This window comes from Rana temporaria, chromosome 1 (assembly GCF_905171775.1).
Source record: "Rana temporaria chromosome 1, aRanTem1.1, whole genome shotgun sequence".
Classification (NCBI taxonomy): domain Eukaryota; kingdom Metazoa; phylum Chordata; class Amphibia; order Anura; family Ranidae; genus Rana; species Rana temporaria.
The window spans coordinates 238,998,010-239,016,958 of NC_053489.1; the positions used below are offsets into that span (position 1 = coordinate 238,998,010).

The following is an 18,949-nucleotide window of genomic DNA, read 5'->3' on the forward strand; positions in this document are numbered from 1 at the left end:
CTAGCCAAAAAAGGCAGGAATCACTGTCCAGGCATATAACCCATCGCAGCTCAATTAAGCCTCAGTTTTGTAGCAAACAAGGAGGATCAGACAAGAAGGGAGGTATCTGTGTGTCCTGTGATTGTATTTCAAGAAAATTAGTTTACAGGTAAACCAGAAATCCTAATTTATTAAATCATACAGCACAGGACACATGGTATGTCATTATGTCTTAAAGCATGGCACTTGGGTGGTGGGCTACACAGGTGAAAAAGCCATGCGACACCCTGCACAAAAGGCTTTTACAAATGAATGAGAGGCAATAGATCTCTGAAACAGAATGTCCAAGGCTGAGATCTTTCCCTTGGCGGTAAGCCAGAGACCTCTCTCTCCACACCATACTGGAGTAAGGCCAAAATGTGCCCTGTGACATACTGTTGGGGATGAAACTTACAAGCCTCACACCAGGTTCTTGAACCGTGAAATTTTCTAGAACACTTCTCTAGCCCTACAGGCTGGCATCATTAGGACTTTAATTTATTAGAAGGATTTTCCAGGAACACACACCATTCCAGGGCTTGCCCCGGTCTTGGGAATCAGATACATTGGCAGATCCAAGGACTCCGTAAAAAGGCCCAATGTCAGCAACCATTATTGAGGCTGAAAAATGGGGATGTGTACATAGGCGTCCTTGATATCCACTAATGCCAGGAAGTCCCTCTAATGAGGCAAAACAATCACTGATAGGGATGGAATATATCCTGCATTTCTAGGAACTAGTTGAGACCCATAAGGTCCAGGATAAGTTGGGCTTAGGAACTATAAATATTTGGATTAGAAGCCATGAGACTGTTCCCCAATTCTTACAGAGCTAAACTAGTAATTCCAGTTGCTTACATAAAGATCTCCTCTTCGATTACAAAAGCAGTTTATCTGGTCACATTCACCGCCTTCTTTAGGGATAAGAACGCACTATTACCTACAGTCCCCTTGGGATGAAGGCCTCCAAGGATGATTCAAAAAGCGTTCGCTCTCAAAGTAATGTCAAAATTTGCTTCTGACCAACACCTGAGCCAAAGTATCCTTCTCATGTGGGCAGACATTGTGCCAACCCATGAAATCTGCGGTTTAAAATTTCTAAGGCATAGGCCGAGAAAACTGAAGGCTTACAGAAAATCTTCCAGAAACTGCCAGATGGCAGGCTCCCTTGGGTCAAATACTCTGAAATGGAACATAGGCTTCACCCCACATTTAATAGCTTGGCAAACCCACATAGCAGTTACCGCAAGCTACAAAGCTTCTCTTACCAAAGAGAAAGATGCTTTAAAGAGTGCCTAACCTCTTATCCATGGTGTCTCTAAAGAGCAGGACCTCATCCCTGAGACCATAAGGGTCTTATTTAGGAAGAAAATGGATGGGTCAACAGCTTTGGAACCCAATTTCCTGTAGAACAAGGGTGTCAAACTCAATTTCATCGTGGGACGCATCACCATTATTATTGCCCTCAAAAAATCCGGTTGTATCTGTACATCACTGTGCACCCCCTTACCTTATGCTTCTGCTGGGAAGAAGCTGGATACATTGCTTGAAAGCAAAAAGTAAGGGTCTGGAGGAGGACCAGAGAAGGGCTGGAGATCTTCGGAAGCTGTGGAAGAGATGCGAGGGCCACATGAAATGGCCTGGAGGGCCGGATTCGGCACGCGGGCCTTGTGTTTGACACCTGTGCTGTCTAAGATTGGGCCAGATAGGCGCAATTGGCATACATCGCTTCCTGCAGGCGATGGTGTACTGGGAACCAAAACTTAGTGACGTTTGGAGAAGAGGATTCCAGAAGTGACAACTTCAAGCCACTTCCATGATGAAGAACACTGTGGTCTTATGTGTCTGCAACAGCCCAAGACTCCTAAGAGAATTCATCTACAGAGGATTCTTGGTCTTTGACAGCTTCTTCTTCCTCATCTAAAAGGATGTTTCTCCAATGCCTCATTCTACCGAAAAAGAGGAGGAGGGGGGGGGGGGGGGGGGAGAACCTAAGCTAGTGTCCCAAGTGTTCTAATCCAGTGAGAACCCAGAATGCAGAGAGGTGGCCCCGCAAGCCAGAGATGGCAGCAAAAAAATTCTTCCTCGACACAAAAACCAAAATTATTGTGACCCTGACATAGTGGAATTTCAAAAGAAGGGGAGGGATAAAGAAATTATCTGACCCTTAAGGGAGCCATTACAGGGCAAACTGTGCAGGGGTCTTCCCCCATCTGAAAGGAATTTGGGAGCCCAACCAATTATCCTTTCCCCCACCTCTCTGCCTGACTGAAACCATGGCTTGCTGAGGGTTAACAGGGTTAACAGTACTACATACTCTGTATTGGAGCCACCCAGCTGACAGGAGTGTTGGCCCAAGCCAGAAAACCTGTAAGACAAGTGACCCAATTCTTGCCGTGTCTGGTGCCTGTTAAGTCAGCTGTTGCAGCTGCGCTGGGCTGTGTCAGAGTGCAGTTGAATCACTGGAGCTTTTCTGCACTGTAGCTGTGCAGGGATATGCGACCAGGAACCTGCAACTGCATGTGTTTCTAAGCCCAGGAACCAAAAAAATAGCAACCGAGTATGCCTAGATGCACCTGTCCAGCTGTAGATCGCTCCAAAAATAAAAAAACATCCCATAGTGCACCACATACTGAGAACACATCGAAGAAAAAAAAACTGCCATATGCTACACCGTTTCAAAAAGAACTCACCAGTACATCCTGCTGGGCCACAAGACCCAATGTTTACGTTTGGCAATGGGCGCGTCCCACAGGGCATTGACTCCCCTCCAGGAGGATTGGTGGCCTGGCCCTGTAAAGCACTCTGCCAGCCAAGACACTGGTTACATTGTAACCTGGAGATCACTGCCCAAACCAGCAACATTGTAGGCTGTTCCTGCTCTTCTATGCATGCTTCTGGCTGTAGGCGACTGATCCGGACTAGACCCTTCCCTTCCCCTACAGCAGAGGTTTTCAGACCAAGCCAGGAATTAAAGAGTTAAGCCCCTGAAACAAGATCTTCAGGAAGACAAGTGTAAGCAGCACATCTATCACCTAAAGACACTAACTAAAAACTGAAGCTTAGCCAAGCTGAGGGGAGGCCTAGGCGGGGATTCCTGCTTTTTTTGTATATTGCCAAATTACCTGAAGGTGGCAGCATAGCCCAAGTAATTAAAGTGCATATTTTGCACAATAGTGTTTTGTTCAACAAATTACCAGAAAACGTTTTGACAGTTGCCATGTAAACTCTGTAGGCAACCTTAGTATTATCAACAAATAAAATAATGATATATACAGTATATTTACTTCTTGGGTCACAAGATTGCCATATTTTAAGCACAATGCTCTATAGCAGTGGTTCTCAACCTGGGGGTCGGGACCCCCTCGGGGGTCGAATGCCGATTTCCCAGGGGTCACCGAATCCTTAAAATAAAGAGGGATAAAAGGGAAAGAAAAGAGAACAAAGAGAAAGAGTGGTACATGCTAAAATTTACCATAAGGGGTTTTAATACTGTACGAGTGGAAGGGACTAGGAGCGCTAAATGTCCGTGGGTTAGAGGCGCATATTACTTGTCTTGCCTTGGGTGCTGACAACCCACGCTACAAAAATAGTTTTACTGTTAGGGGTCCCCACAACTTGGGAAATTTTATCAAGCGGTCACAGCACTAGAAAGGTTCTATAGTATGTGAAAATGTTAAAGTGACCCTGTTACGACTAGAAATAAGGACAAAAGCAAACTGTGACAAATAAAAGGATTTATACTTACCTGTCCAGCGGGAGTCATAATAAATCTTGAAGAGGCCCTAACTGCTATGCAACACTTTCAAGTATGTAAAATAGCATGTCCCCTGCATGGTGCAGTGGTTTCTCCTACCTACCCCTTTATCACTACAGGACACCCTAGTAATGCACATCCAAAATTTTACAGCCGACACAGAACGTAAATGTTCAAGTAGGGATATCTGTCCTGGTGACAATTTATGATGGTTTAAAGAGTTTCTCATTTCCTGTTTTTCTCTGGAAAAGAAAAAAAAAAAAAAAAAAATAATCAGGCAGGGGTTCTACATGCAATCTTAAAAATAATAATGATATATACACACACACACTTGGCTATAGATACACTTTAACCCACATACCCTTGTATACCTGCATAGACCTTTTCAGTATAAAATCAAATATCCATTATCCCCTAATCCCCAACCAAGCATAGCTGAATGTGGGTATCTTGTCATAAATGACACATGGCAGTCCGTTTATAAAAAAATTGCTTTGCCAATACTTCAAGTATTCGCACAGCCATCACAAATAATCCCAAATAATGTAATTTTCCCTAATATAAACCCAAAGAATTGAAATTAGCTTGGGTTGCGGATGGTGACAATTTGCAGAATATTTAAAATAAAATGCAAAGCTTAAGCTTATATTCTCGAAGTCCATAAATATCATAGAATAACCGTGTGTTGACATGTATACAGTTGTTGGTGAAATAATATTCCTCCACCAACACCACAGGCCTCTTACTCTCAAGCGTGGACCACTAAAATTTAGGTGATCTGACAGTGCTCCAACACCACTCGGGCTCACTCCTGTTCACCAGATACTGCACCAAACTAAAAATCCTGTTGTCCCCTCTGAGAGTGTCTCTTCACAGGTTAGATGTGCCAAAAGTAAGAACAGAACCTCCTCATAGTGTAGTAGGTAAGTAATACTCAAAAATTTAATAAAACAAATCCAGAATACTCACACAGTAATGGTGAAAATCGAGCATGTCATGTACAAAAGCTTAGGAAGTTTCCAACCAGCAAGATGGCCACGGTCCACGCATACACGCAGTGTGACGTGTCCAGACTCCACCCAACAACTGTATGCATGTCAACACACTTTGGGTGTTATACGAGATTTATGGACTTTGAGAATGGACTTTAAGCGTTGCATTTTATTTTTAAATATTCTGCAAATTGTCACCGTCCTATATTAGGAAAATTACATTATTTGGGAATATTTGTGATGGCTGTGCGAATGCTTGAAATATTCACAAATATTTTTTTTTTTATAAATGGACTGCCATGTGTCATTTATGACAAGATACCCAGATTAAGATGCTTAGTTGGGGATTAGGGGATAATGGATATATGGATATTTGACTGTATACCGAAAAGGCCTATGCAGGTATACAAGGGTATGTGGGTTAAAGTGTATCTATAGCCAAATGTGTATATATTAATTTTAAGACTGCATGTAGAACCCCTGCCTTATTGTTGCAGCTGTCCTTGTACTGTTGAGGAATTTTCCCCACAGCATTTAGCTTTGTTTGATTACAAACACATAATCCTAATAGATTAATATTATCTAGTAAATGTATTCAGACCGCCATAAAAATAAAATGGTGTCTAATTACATGTATACATAGTGAGCGTTGTACCGCCACAGTAGAATAATACTTTGTCTGCATCACACTTATCCTTTGTCATTAAATTAAAATAAAGGCAAAACATTTTTTTTTAATTTGTAGAAAGCGGAGCAGGTTTAGATTTTAAAGCTGCCTGTGTTCATCATCTCTATTTGTCCTGGTGGCCTGTACTTTATTACTAAAAATGAAAGAAAATCCCCCATTTTTAGTGCTCGCCAGAATGAGAATAGAGTGGAAGTCTTGCAATGGGAAAACTAGTTCTGTTAAAAACCGTGGATTCCCTCACAGTGGAAGGATGTCCTCTCGCTTACTGTTGTGGCTATGGGACAGGAAGTAAGGAAAATCTCCCCAATGAGATGGAGATCGCAAAAAACTGACAGTGGTTATAACCCTCCGTTACTCTACCAAAATTGAACAAAAAAAAGTTTTGCCTTTAGTTCTACGTTAATTTTTTCTTAGTCACTAGCCTGGAAAATACATGTGCATCAAACAGTATCAATTGCTGCATACTTGTGCCAAATACGTGACAAGGAATGAATTGCATTCATAGCTTCAACATTAAAGCGGGGGTTCACCCGAAAAACAATTTTCTAACATTACATTGAGCTCAGTCTCGACATTGACAGTATGACGATTTTTTTTGCTGTACATACCTCGTATAGCTATTTCCTTAGCCGGCTTTTTAGGGTAGTGAATCCCACGGGATTGGGCGTTCCTATGCAGCAGTTAGTGATTGCTGTGATGACAAAAACTCCCCCACCCGTCGCATAAGGAGCGTCACGAGTTGCCGAAAGAAGCCGAACGTCAGTGCGCAGGCGCCGTATAGCGCCGACTCAACGTTCAGCTTCTTTCGGCAACTCGTGACGCTCCTTATGCGACGGGGGGGTAGTTTTTGTCATCAAGTCAATCACTAACTGCTGCATAGGAACGCCCACTCCCGCAGGATTCACTACCCGGAAGCCGGCTAAGAAAATAGCTATACGAGGTATGTACAGCAAAAAAAAAAAAAAATCGGCATACTGTCAATGTCGAGACTGAGCTCAATGTAATGTTAGAAAATTGTTTTTAGGGTGAACCCCCGCTTTAAAGCCAGGCAACTAGTATTTGCAGAAGGTCAGCAAAAGTAATCTACATATTTTTCTCCTGACACATTTCCTCTCATATGTCTTTTACTTGGCTAACACACAAACTCCAAGTCACACGTACGTAGACGTCAAGGCGGAGAAAGGGGACTGCTGGGGCCTCACACAGCGATAGCAGGAGCAGCAGAAGCCCAGTGCTCAGTTCCAGCATGTAAAACAAATGGTTATGGGCAAAGAGGTATGCAGCAAGTGCATTTGGGTCCCGGGGATGTGTGTCAAACTTGTCATTATTTTTTCCTTCCTGAAAGAGAAATAAAATAAATAACATAAATGCTAAATTGAATGCTCTTATTATGGTGAGCAATAAAAGATAATGAGCTGGCAAAATCTTATGTAATACTTTTTAACCACTTAAGCCCCGGACCAATATGCTGCTAAATGCCCAAAGGCGTTTTTACAATTCGGCACTGCGTCGCTTTAACTGACAATTGCGCGGTCGTGCGACGTGGCTCCCAAACAAAACTGGCGTCCTTTTTCCCCCACAAATAGAGCTTTCTTTTGGTGGTATTTGATCACCTCTGCGGTTTTTATTTTTTGCGCTATAAACAAAAATAGAGCGACAATTTTGAAAAAAATGCAATATTTTTTACTTTTTGCTGTAATAAATATGCCCCAAAAACATATATAAACATTTTTTTCTTACTCAGTTTAGGCCGATACGTATTCTTCTACCTATTTTTGGTAAAAAAAAAAAAAAAAAAAAAAAAAAAAATCGCAATAAGCGTTTATCGATTCGTTTGCGCAAAATTTATAGCGTTTACAAAATGGGGGATAGTTTTATTATTTTTATTTTTTTACTACCAATGGCGGCGATCAGCGATTTTCTTCATGACTGCGGCATTATGGCGGACACTTCGGACAATTTTGACACATTTTTGGGACCATTGTCATTTTCACAGCAAAAAATGCATTTAAATTGCATTGTTTATTGTGAAAATGACAGTTGCAGTTTGGGAGTTAACCACAGGGGGCGCTGTAGGAGTTAGGGTTCACCTAGTGTGTGTTTACAACTGTAGGGGGGTGTGGCTGTAGGTCTGACGTCATCGATCGAGTCTCCCTATAAAAGGGATCACTCGATCGATGCAGCCGCCACAGTGAAGCACGGGGAAGCCCTCGTCCCGGATCGCTCCCCGCGGGTATCCGACGGCCGCATGTAGCGGGGGGGGGGGTCCCGATCGGAAAGGCGGGGACGTACATGTACGCCCATATGCCTGTACGTGCCATTCTGTGGACGTACATATACATGTCGGCAAGTGGTTAAAGCAAAGACTTTTGGAATATATTGGTTGCATATTTATTTTGGGACTATTTTTAGCACTTTATCAGTCACTTACAGTATTATTGTATAGTTTTGATCGCTGCACGATCATGTTTACATTTTTAATATAAGGTTGGCCGATCACCTGCTTCTGTTCCCTGCAATCTACATTTTGAGAGCTCACTCATATTTTAGCTGGATTTGAAATTTTTACCAGTGAATGTGGCTTTCCAAGCATTCCAACATTAAATGTTAAAAGCAAAAATAAATCTTTTGAAGGACATTTAAATATTTTCACTCAAAATATTGTATATGGCCAGCTTTAGCCCTGAGGGAGGCCAGTTCCTCCATACATGTCCGAATGCCATCTAACGTATGTGGCTAGCTTAGTTCTGCACTGTAGTAAGGTAATTGAAGCATGTTATGTTCTTTTCCTTGCTTTTGCACTCTTAAAGTGGAGGTTCCATCAAAAAAACAATTTTGCTTTGAACTGTAGCTTACAACTAAAAAAGAAAAAAAAAAAGACAATTATTTTTTAGTCATCTGGAAATGCCTGTTGCTATGCGGTCCCATGAAATCTGTCTTTGAAACTACCTAGGATTCTGACATCATCTCCCTCTAATGCTCCTGGGAAATGTGTGTCATCATTTCCCAGGATGCAGTGCGCTGTCCAATTATCACTCCCCATCCAAGACTTCCAGGAAGTAAGTGCCTGTAGGCTTCACAATGCCCACAAGCAAAATGACTACGGTGTGGACATAGTTTTATAAACTATCTTTTTTGAATATCTATGCGGATCGGCGGCGGATTGTAAAATAGTAAGTGACCAGATTTATATTATAAAAACGCAGGATGAAAAGGACATACATTTAAAAAATGCTAATTGTGGTTGGTACTCCGCTTTAAACCAAGTTGCTCTCAAACCAAGGTTTTACTGTACATGTTTATATTGTCTTCACTAGAATTTGCAAGGAAAACAGACACTGCATCCATACATTTTGAACACTTGTATTCCATTAGTTCCCCAATTTATGGATTCTCTCCACAAAACTTTATTTGCCACTGACCGACAGACAATGGATTTTACCACTCTCCCACACCAATGTCATTCTAACCTGGAGGTAGATGGAAGCTTCTTGATACCGAGTCTCCCAGCTCAAATCTAACTCGTGCAATGCTGGTATTTGGTCCATGGCGATAGTGTGGCTTTCATACTCATCTCGATCTGCAAGTAAAATTTAAGAGATTATGCACTCAACAAGAAGCTACGCTTGCAGTTTACTAATGAATCCAGGCAGTTTTGTTACTCATTAACAGAACTGGCATCAAAAATAGAAGTTCACAAAATGAGAACATTCATATGTTATTTTTGTTTGTTAGGTTTTCTTTTCGAACTAGATGCCCTTATAGAATTATAATGAATCCATATAAAAGTAGCAAATGTATTTTTTGCAAATTCACAGAAGTGTTAAATACAAAACCGATAAATCACCATTTCACTATAACATATTAAAGTGCATTCTTTTAACAGAAATATGCAACATTAAAATATTAAAAGTCAGCAGCTACAAATACTGCAGCTGATGACTTTTAAATAAAATCTGACACTTACCTGTCCCAGGGTCCAGCGATGCGGGGGAAAGAAGTCCCGCTCGTCTCCCCCTCCTCTCCGCGGGGCCGGCATCACCACTGTGGGAGCCCGGCTGTGGCTTCACTGGGGCAAGCACTGCGCATGCGCGAGCCGTGCTGCGAGCAATAATCTGGGGCCTGTGACGCGTCCCAGATGATTACCGAGGGGGGGGGGGGATGGTGACCTTGCATCCGGTGCCCAGGGAGGAAGTGGGAGCTGAAACCCTCTAAAAAGAGGGTTCACCCTCTCAAAAAATTACATTTCCAATGTGTCATGTCAGGGGGGGTCACCTTGCCCTGCGGAAGTTCCATTTTTGGGTGGAACTCCACTTTAAATCAGTAAAAGACATAAAATCCCTAAATGTACCACAATGTACGGTTACCCACAGCTGTGCATTGTGCTGCACTACAGCAGAAAAAATGCTACATCTCCACTTTGTTGTCCAAATTTGCTGCGTTGAATGGGCTGCCTTTCGGGTTGCACCAATACCACTTTAAGACGGAGTACAAGTACCGATACTTTTTCTCAAGTACTCGCCGATACCGATTACCAATACTTTTTTTTTTTTTATGTCAAGTGACAGTTTTCAAAGCACAATTGAAGATCTCTAAGGATGCCTTTGATAATGGCTCAAAGGGGTCCCTAATGACTGTTTTTAACATTATTTACAGGTCCCATGTCAGAACATTACAGCATGGAACCAGCCGTTGTTTAGAGACTGCTTTACAAAACCTATTTATGAGCGGATCCTGTTGTAGGAACACTGTAAATAAACTGATAGGGCTGCAATCTGTACTTTAATCTTGCTTAAAGATATATTTTTATCAATGTCCTCCTGCACAAACTCTTTCCATATTCATCAATCATATTTATCTTTTTCTGTTTTGTTAGCCAGAGGTTAAACTTCCTCCAGACTTTAAAAAGGTATATGGCTCTGGTAATTGGTTTAAGAGTTTGTAAGTTTTGCACGTTTTAATCACTCTGTCCGATAGACCCGTACACACGGTCGTTTTTCGGCATTAAAAAAAAATATGACATTTTTAAAATAGTCATTTAAAATCATCGTGTGGGCTTCACATCGTTTTTCGGCTTCTAAAAAACGACAAATTTTTTTTCCAACATGCTGCATTTTTTTGGTTGTAAAAAATTATCGTGGGTGGGCTAAGACGACGTTTTAAACCCATGCATGCCCAGAAGCGAGTTATGAGACGGGAGCGCCCGTTCTGGTAAAATTACCATTCATAATGGAGTAAGCACATTCATCACGCTGTAACAGACAAAAAAAGCACGAATCGTCTTTTACTAACAAGGAATCAGCTAAGAGCAGCCCAAAGGCGAATAGAACTTCCCCTTCAGAGTGCCGTCGTACATGTTGTACGTCACCTCGCTTTGTTCATCATTTTTCAAAAACGATGGTGTGTGGGCAACATCGTTTTTAATGAGGAAGTTGGAAAAACTTCGTTTTTGGACATGCTGAAAAATGTCATTTTTTTTCCATGATGAAAAACGACTGTGTGTACGCGGCATTAGATTTCAGGATGTCTATTTCAGATACCATGCCGCTAATTTTAGTATGGCTGGATTGGGATGTCGTACTAGACCCTGGGATAGCAGGTACTGACTGAAAGGTAACATCCAAGGTGGTCAATCCACTAATGATAGCAGAAGTGAAAATCATGCCCTCTTTGGCCAAAAGGGGGCTATTAGGATAAGAGATGACTGCTCTGTCCTGAACTTGAAGACTCTTGGCAACAGATGTAGAGGTTGGAAGGTGTAACTTGCCTGAAAATCCATGCACTCTGGAGGGCATCGACTGCCACTGGTTGATCTGAGTTCAGCGAGAAAAAAAATCTGGTAGTTTGGCGTTTTCTTTGTTGGCAAATAAGTCGATGCAACAGTGTGCTGTTGGTCCAACTTACTGTGAGATGTCTTCTCTCCTCAAGCGCCAGTCGAAAAGACCGACACGAGGAGAGATGACATCACTTCCCCCTGCCTGTGTTTACACAGGGCGGGCAGTGGAGGAAGCTGATTCGCTGGGAGCGATCGCGAGGGTGTGGCTAGAAAAGAATAGCCGCCCCCTCATCCCGTATCGCTCCCAGAGGCTTACCGACCGCAGCAAGTACCGTGGAGGGTCCCGATCGGACCCCCGACCCACGTCTAGGCAGGCACGTACAGGTACGTTGATCTGCCTGTCCGTGCCATTCTGCCGACGTATATGTACATGCGGCGGTCGTTAAGTGGTTAATGGTGCTAGGGTCTCTGCCAGGATTTTCGTAAAGATCCTCGGAGATGAGGAGAGACCGAAGAGCAGGGCTCAGCTTTGAAAGTGGTAGACCTTTTTCTCTATCCGTATAGCTATGCGAAGAAATTCTTGGGAGCTTTCCTCGATGTGGATGTGCAGATAGGCGTCCTTTAGGTCTATCTTTGCCATGAAACAGTCTTTTTAGACTTTAGTAGATTGACTCCATCCGGAATTTTTTGTACTGTATGACCGTGTTTAATGGTTTTAGATTAAAGATCAGGCAGTATTTGCCTGATGTTTTCTGCACCAGAAATGCATGCGAGTAAAAACCCTTTCCTTCTTGTTTGAGAACGGGTATCAGGACTCTTTGGTCTACTAGTTCCCCTATGAGTTGTGGTAATGCCTGCGCTTTTGCTGGGTCCCTTGCTAATTGAGTGACCAAGAATCTCGCGGGACATTTTTGGTTAAACTCTAGGGCATATCCTTTCTCTATTAGCCCCCTGATAAAACTGTTGGAGGTTAGTTTTTTCCACTGTAGAAGGAATTCCCCAAATCTTCCTCCCACTTGGCAGCTGGCATCACTGCGGTTTGGGATTTTTGTCAGGGGGGTTAAACAGTATGTTTGCTTTTTGCTTCCCTCTCTGTGTGGAATCAGTGTTTATTCGGCCTTCCCTGTTCTAACTTCCTGGGAAATTACTTTTTCGTGTCAGCTGTATGCTCTAAGGCTTCATCTAGAGGGGCGCCAAACAGATAATTGCATGAAAAAGGAACGCTACACAAGCGCAATTTTGAGGCTGTGTCTCCCGGCCAGGTTTTGAGCCAAAGGGTTCTCCTGGCTGCTACGGATAATGAAGCTGCTCTGGCTGATAATTGTACAGATTTGGTCGAGGCGTCTGCAATGAAACCTACTGCTATAAAGAGCATGGGGAAGGATTTCAACAACTCTGATCTAGGGGTACCTGCCGTCAGGTGTTCTTGTAATTGTTTAAGCCAGAATTCGAAATCCTGGGCTACACAAGTCGTTGCCAGTGCTGGCCCAAGGTTGGCCATTGCAGTGTCCCATGATCTTTTGAGGAGTACATCTCCTAATTTGTCCATGGGGTCCCCTAAGTGCCCCATGTCCTCGAAGACTAAATCAGAGTGTTTTGACACCTTCCCTAGGGGGGCATCAAGTTTGGGGGGGGGGGGGGACTGATTCCAGAGCGAATTGGGGTCCGACCCCTCATCAAAGGGGAACCTTCTTTTCAGACCACCTGAGAAGAAGGGCCTCTTATCTGGTTCCTCCCACTCCTTGAGTACTAGGTCTGACATGAGTTTATGTACTGGAAATACTTTGGGTTTCCATTTTATTTAGTCCCTGGTACATCTTATGCCTTGAGAGTGAAGTTTTTTCTTCCTTTAACTCCAAGGTCTCATGGATGGCCCCCACGACTTTGTCTACTTCCTCCTGGGAGAGTTTGAATCTGGTGGGGGCTCCCGAGTTCTCCTGAACTGAATCCGATTAGGAGGAATCCGGGTCAGTATTTCTAAAGGGAAGTCTCCCCATTCTCCAAGGGTTATTCTAACCCTGAAGCTACCGAAGTAGGGGGGAGAGTGGGCACCTGATCCTGTTTGACGGCTGAGCCTGAGATTCGAGTATCTGCGATAAGATTTCTGAAAGATTGGAAGGTGAACTGCATCTCGTCTTTGAAGGTGCCGAGAAGTTCAGGAAAGGGGGAATCCTCCTTGCTTTTTAGTACGGCTGAAATACAGGTGGCGCATAAAGTTTTTGTATAATTGGATGAGAACCCTGTGTTACATGAGGGCCATTTTTTCTTGTCTGACTTGGTAAAGGCTTTTGCACTATGTTCTGATCTAGGTTCCTTCCGAGAGGGGAACAAGAGGGAGAGAGGGGGCCATTAAGAAAGTACAAAAAACAGCTTTATCTAGCCTTCTCCTCCCGGTGTGCTAAGGTGTCCACAGAGCTAGAAGATGGCTCCCCCAGGGTCTTCTAGCACCCCTTCTAATGCAAAAGAATACACAGGGAAAAAAGGGCTCTGGCCAGCCTACATGTGAAGAGCCGGCGTTTGACTCCCCTGGAGCGTGGGATGCCTCCATGGTGCTCCGTGTGTTGGCGTTCTCAGCCCATACTGTTTGCCTCAATACGCCGACTCTGCCTTCCCCTTTTCTCTCTGCGCTGGAAACCTGAACCACAGTCTCCAGCGCACAGTGATGACATCACATCCACTGGAAGTGACGCTCAGCGTCTTCCGGGTCACGGCGTCCTACAGCGAGGAGAGTGAGCTCTCACTGCCACAATGCCCTGCCATCACTGCCCACTTCCTCACTGGGCACCGGAGAGAGGGGGGACGGGAAACTCCAGACACATGCAGAGGGAACCCGTGGCCTGCGGAGAAATCAAGGTTTGGGGGACTTTCGGCTGGGACAGCCCTTGTTTGATGGATACTCTCCCAATCCATCTCCCCTTTAAAAGACGGTTCCTCCTAGGCAGCATGTCTCCTCCGACTGAGGAAACACAAAAAACTGACCAGGTGCCTGAGGGACCGCCTTTTAAAGAGCTGGAGGCAATGTGTTTCCTGTCCAGGGAGGAGCTCTATCTTTCGAGGGCTGTCCTGGAAGACGACTGGGGGAAACCATGTTAAATGGACTGTAGTGCTTTTTGTGTCATATTGATGTGGGAAACATTACAGTGTGGGCAGCAACAATTGATCAAAGGCAAATTTTTACTATATGCTCGTCAGATTTGCGCAGAGAATACATTTAACTCACTATTTCACTCTGAAAACACGGTTTGTCTGTGCAGCTGCTGCATCTCCATAGACTTACATGGGCTGCCTGTACCCAGCACCGGCTAGCTTCAGGAAAATAAACAACCAATTCATGATGTACAACCAAATTTACAACTACGAAATGCACAAGATTTTTGAAAACATCAAGCACTTACAAGTTCCAGGAGAAAAGAAGATGTGAACACAGAGCAACATGACAAACTGACAAAGCCAAATCTATTAGTGTTTGTCTTGTAATGTCAAAAACTATTCTGGAAAAACTGAAGTGAAACTGATGAACCCACCCAAACAGCTGCTCTTAAAGTGCAGAAACTTGGATGCCTAAAACTGCCATTGAGTGCAATTCACTAAAAATGTCTAATTATTAACATTGTTTCTTATAAAGTCTAACTGAAACTTACAGCTCAAAGTGTTTACAGCTAAAGTCCATTCAGACAAAAATGTTAATTTAGACCAGTTAAATTCATTAAAAAAAATAATAGTACAGAATGGATAAAAACTGTACATTGGTTGGTACAAAGGATATATAGTATAAGAATACTGTAAACAATATCTTCTAGTTCACCAGGTTCCAAAGAAAAAAAGGTTTACATAGAGGATGTCCATAGTCTCCAAAGATTGTTTAACCACTTGAGTCCCCAGCGCCACTTTAAAACGGCACTGGAATAGCAGCGGTTTGTCTCAGTGTTTTTTTAAAGTGGCAGTGGGGGGAACAGCAGTTACTGCTAGGGGTGCAGGCTGGAACCACCAGCTGCCTGTCTCAGCCTTCATCCAGTGGTATGCCCCTGAGCTAAAATGATCAGCTCTTTTGCATCTGATGCAATCACACAGTGGTCCAAAGGAGCGCTTTGTAAAAATAAAAGTAAACAGGACACTTCTGTGTTATGTTTACTTTGGGTGTGTGATGATGTCGTTAGTGACATCATCACACACCTATTCATGAGGGACGGTCAGGCAGAGCCGTCATAGCTTTGAAAAAAAACAAAAAAAAAAAAAAAAAAAAAACGTAAAAATAAAACAATACTATGGCACACAAAAGAGTAATAACGCCACTTTTTTAACCGATTTGAAATAACTGCATTGTCTATGGAACATTGCACACAGCCGAGTAAAGATCAGTAATACAGCAACGAGTATAGAGCTGTAAAGCTTCATTCAGTTGGGCATGAAGACCCATCCTGCACATGCATGCTCCCTTTGTTTCTTTCACCTGAAGCATATGAAGGCACAAAAAAATTAAGGGAGCATGCACACAGGATGGGTCCCCGACTCCCCACACCTGTCGGAATGAAGCCTTTGTTGCAATAATAGCATCAGGTGATCTGGAAATTTGTGTTCACTGTGCAAGCACAAATGCTCACGTAAGCAAATACAAGGTCATTTAAAGCTTAAAGTGGAGGTTCACCCAAAAAATTTATTTTTAACATTAGATTGAGGCTAATTACGGGAAGCAGAATCAGGTTTTTTTTTTTTTAAATCAATGCAGTACTTACCGTTTTAGAGATAGATGTTCTCCGTGGCCTCTGGGTATGGGCTGCGGGACTGGGTGTTCCTATTTGATTGACAGCCTTCCGACCATCGCATACAGTGCGTCACGAGTTTCTGAAAGTAGCCGAACGTTGGTGCGCAGGCGCCGTATAGAGCCACACCGACGTTCGGCAACTCGTGACGTGCTTTATGCGACCGTCGGAAGGCTATCAAATAGGAACGCCCAGTCCCGAAGACCATAACCGGAAGCGGCGGAGAACATCTATCTCTAAAACGGTAAGTACTGCATTGATTTAAAAAAAAAAAAAAAAAAAAACCCGATTCTGCTTCCCGTAATTAGCCTCAATCTGATGTTAAAAATGTTTCTTCGGGTGGACCCGGGTTTTACCTTCACTTGCGTTGAGAGAAAAAAAAAAAAAAACATTCCCCTCTGGGTTATCTATGTACATTGCAAGGATTTTAACAAACTTTGTTGCAGATTCCCACCTTTTGGTAGTCTGAAGAAATCCCTGTGTGTTTCACTGTGCCTATGTGGAAAGTGAGTCTAATGGGAGTGGTTTTATAATTATCAATCAGCTGTGCACCTGCAGGGCACTAATGAGGAAAGCTGCTGGGCCTGCATCCCTTTAGACGTGTTTCTATTAGGGGGAAGCTCACCAAAAATGACATTTTTGTTGCAGGGGATACCTGAAATCTGACTTGCATCTTAGTACAAGCAGGAAATTATTTTTCTACATTCTGTGTACAGAACACCTCCAGGTAGCCATAATGTATTTTTAGAAAAATAGGATTTTTGTACTCACTGTAAAATCCATTTCTCTGAGTTCATGGACGGACACAGCAGCAATTGACCTTAGGGTATTATCCTCCTTTCTAGGAGATTGACTAGGCAGAAAAACAGCATGTTAAGTGTTAAACACTCCACACAGTATAGTGCCTCCCAGGGGACGGTTCCCCCCGGGTACATCCCCCATTCTCTGCTCTGCAGCCTCAGTTCGTAAACAAGCAGTACAAACAAAGGAGGGGTGGGTGCTGTGTCCGTCCATGAACTCAGAGAAATGGATTTTACGGTGAGTACAAAAATCCTATTTTCTCTTCCGTTCATGGACGGACACAGCAGCAATTGACCTTAGGGACATCCCCAAGCAGTGTAAAAAAAAAAAAAAAAAAAAAAAAAAAATCGAGGGGGGGAAAAACACAGCAAACCAACTTCACCCCAAACAAACCAGAGCTCCTCAACGGAGGAACTACAACCTTAAACAGCCGCCTCTAAAACCTTGCGGCCGAAGGAGGCATCCGAAGACGCACTCACATCCACCTTGTAAAACTTTGAGAAGGTGTGGACTGACGACCAGGTCGCTGCCTTACACACCTGTAAAACAGACGCTTGATGGCGGAAAGCCCAAGAGGCACCAATCGCCCTGGTCGAATGCGCCGTAACTGGGAAGGGGGGTGCCTGCCCCTTTAGGGTATAGGCCTGAAGCACGACCTGCCTAGAAATGTTGGCCGACGAGACCGACAGCCCCTTCTTTGGACCAGTCACCGACACGAACAGTGAATCCGACCTCCGAAATGGAGCCGTAGCAGACAGGTACATCCATAGGGCTCGAACCACGTCCAAGGAATGCAACGCAGCCTCTTTTGGATTCGCCGGCCGAGGACACAAGGATGGAAGAACAATGTCCTCATTAAGGTGAAAGGCCGAAACAACCTTAGGAAGGAACGACGGCTGCAGCCGCAGCACCACCTTATCCCTGTGGATGACCAAATAGGGAGCCTTGCAAGACAAGGCCGCCAACTCAGACACCCCTTTGACCGATGTAATCGCCACCAGAAAAAACACCTTCTGGAAAAGAGTCAATAAAGGGATCTCCCTAATGCCCTCAAACGGAGGCTTTTGAAGCACGAGAGGACTAAATTCAAGTCCCACGGAGGCAGTGGAGGACGCACAGGAGGGGCCACATGCCGAACCCCCTGCACAAACGTACGCACCAAAAAGTGCGCCGCCAAGGGTCGCTGAAAGAACAGCCAAGGCCAAAATCTGAACCTTAAATCGTACTTAAGGCGAGAGCCTGATCCACTCCACTGTAAGAACAGCAGAATCCGGGACATCACGTATGCACGGGGATGCCAATTCATCTCCTCACACAGAGATGTAGGCCTTCCACGTACTATGGTAAATCTTTCAGGAAGTAGACTTCCGCGCCCGCAGCATGGTAGAGATTACCGAATCCGACAGACCCGGGTCCCTCAGCACCTGACTCTCAACAGCCACGCCGTTAAAGCCAACGACTGTAAAGCAGGATGAAAGATAGGACCCTGCGACAGAAAATCCTCTCACAGTGGCAGGCGCCACGGAACATCTGCCACCAGACGCACCAGATCTGCGTACCAGGGACAGCGAGGCCAATCCGGAGCAATTAGGATTGTTGGTATCCCCTCGGCTTCCACTCTGCGTAACAGACGAGGAAGAAGCTTCAGAGGAGAAAAAAAGGCGTAGATAAGGCGATAGTGACCCCACGGTGCCACCAACGCATCTGACGCGTCCGCCCACGGGCCTCTTGACCTGGCCACGAACCGTGACACCTTTCGATTGAGTCGGGACGCCAGAAGATCCACGTCTGGAGTGCCCCATTTCAGACACAGACTCTGAAACACATCTGGGTGTAGCGACCATTCTCCTTGGTCTAGCGTTTGGCGACTTAGGTAGTCCGCCTGCCAGTCCTTTACGCCCAGAATGTAAACGGCCCAAAGAGACGGAACGTTCTTTTCGGCCCACCGGAGGATGCAAGTGACTTCCGCCGCTGCAGCCGAGCTCCGCGTGCCCCCTTGATGATTAAAATACGCCACAGCCGTGGCGTTGTTCGACTGAATCCTGACCAGGCGCCCCTGCAGTCTCAGAGACCACTTGGAGAAGAGGCACAGCCTGATCGCCCCAAGTTCCAGGACATCGATTGGCAGGCGGGACTCTTCCCGAGTCCATCGCCCCT

General features: G+C 44.3%; 1 protein-coding gene across 1 annotated transcript in view; it reads right to left on the bottom strand.

The window, feature by feature from the left end:
• Positions 1-18,949, bottom strand: part of TPCN1 (two pore segment channel 1) — a 138,708-nt gene that overhangs the window by 104,857 nt on the left and 14,902 nt on the right. Inside the window, exons 3-4 of the mRNA XM_040351920.1 lie at positions 8,926-9,035; positions 6,617-6,793 (exon numbers count right to left, since the gene is read on the bottom strand). Coding sequence (XP_040207854.1) covers positions 6,617-6,793; positions 8,926-9,035 — 287 coding nt within the window. The remainder of the gene's footprint in view (positions 1-6,616; positions 6,794-8,925; positions 9,036-18,949) is intronic.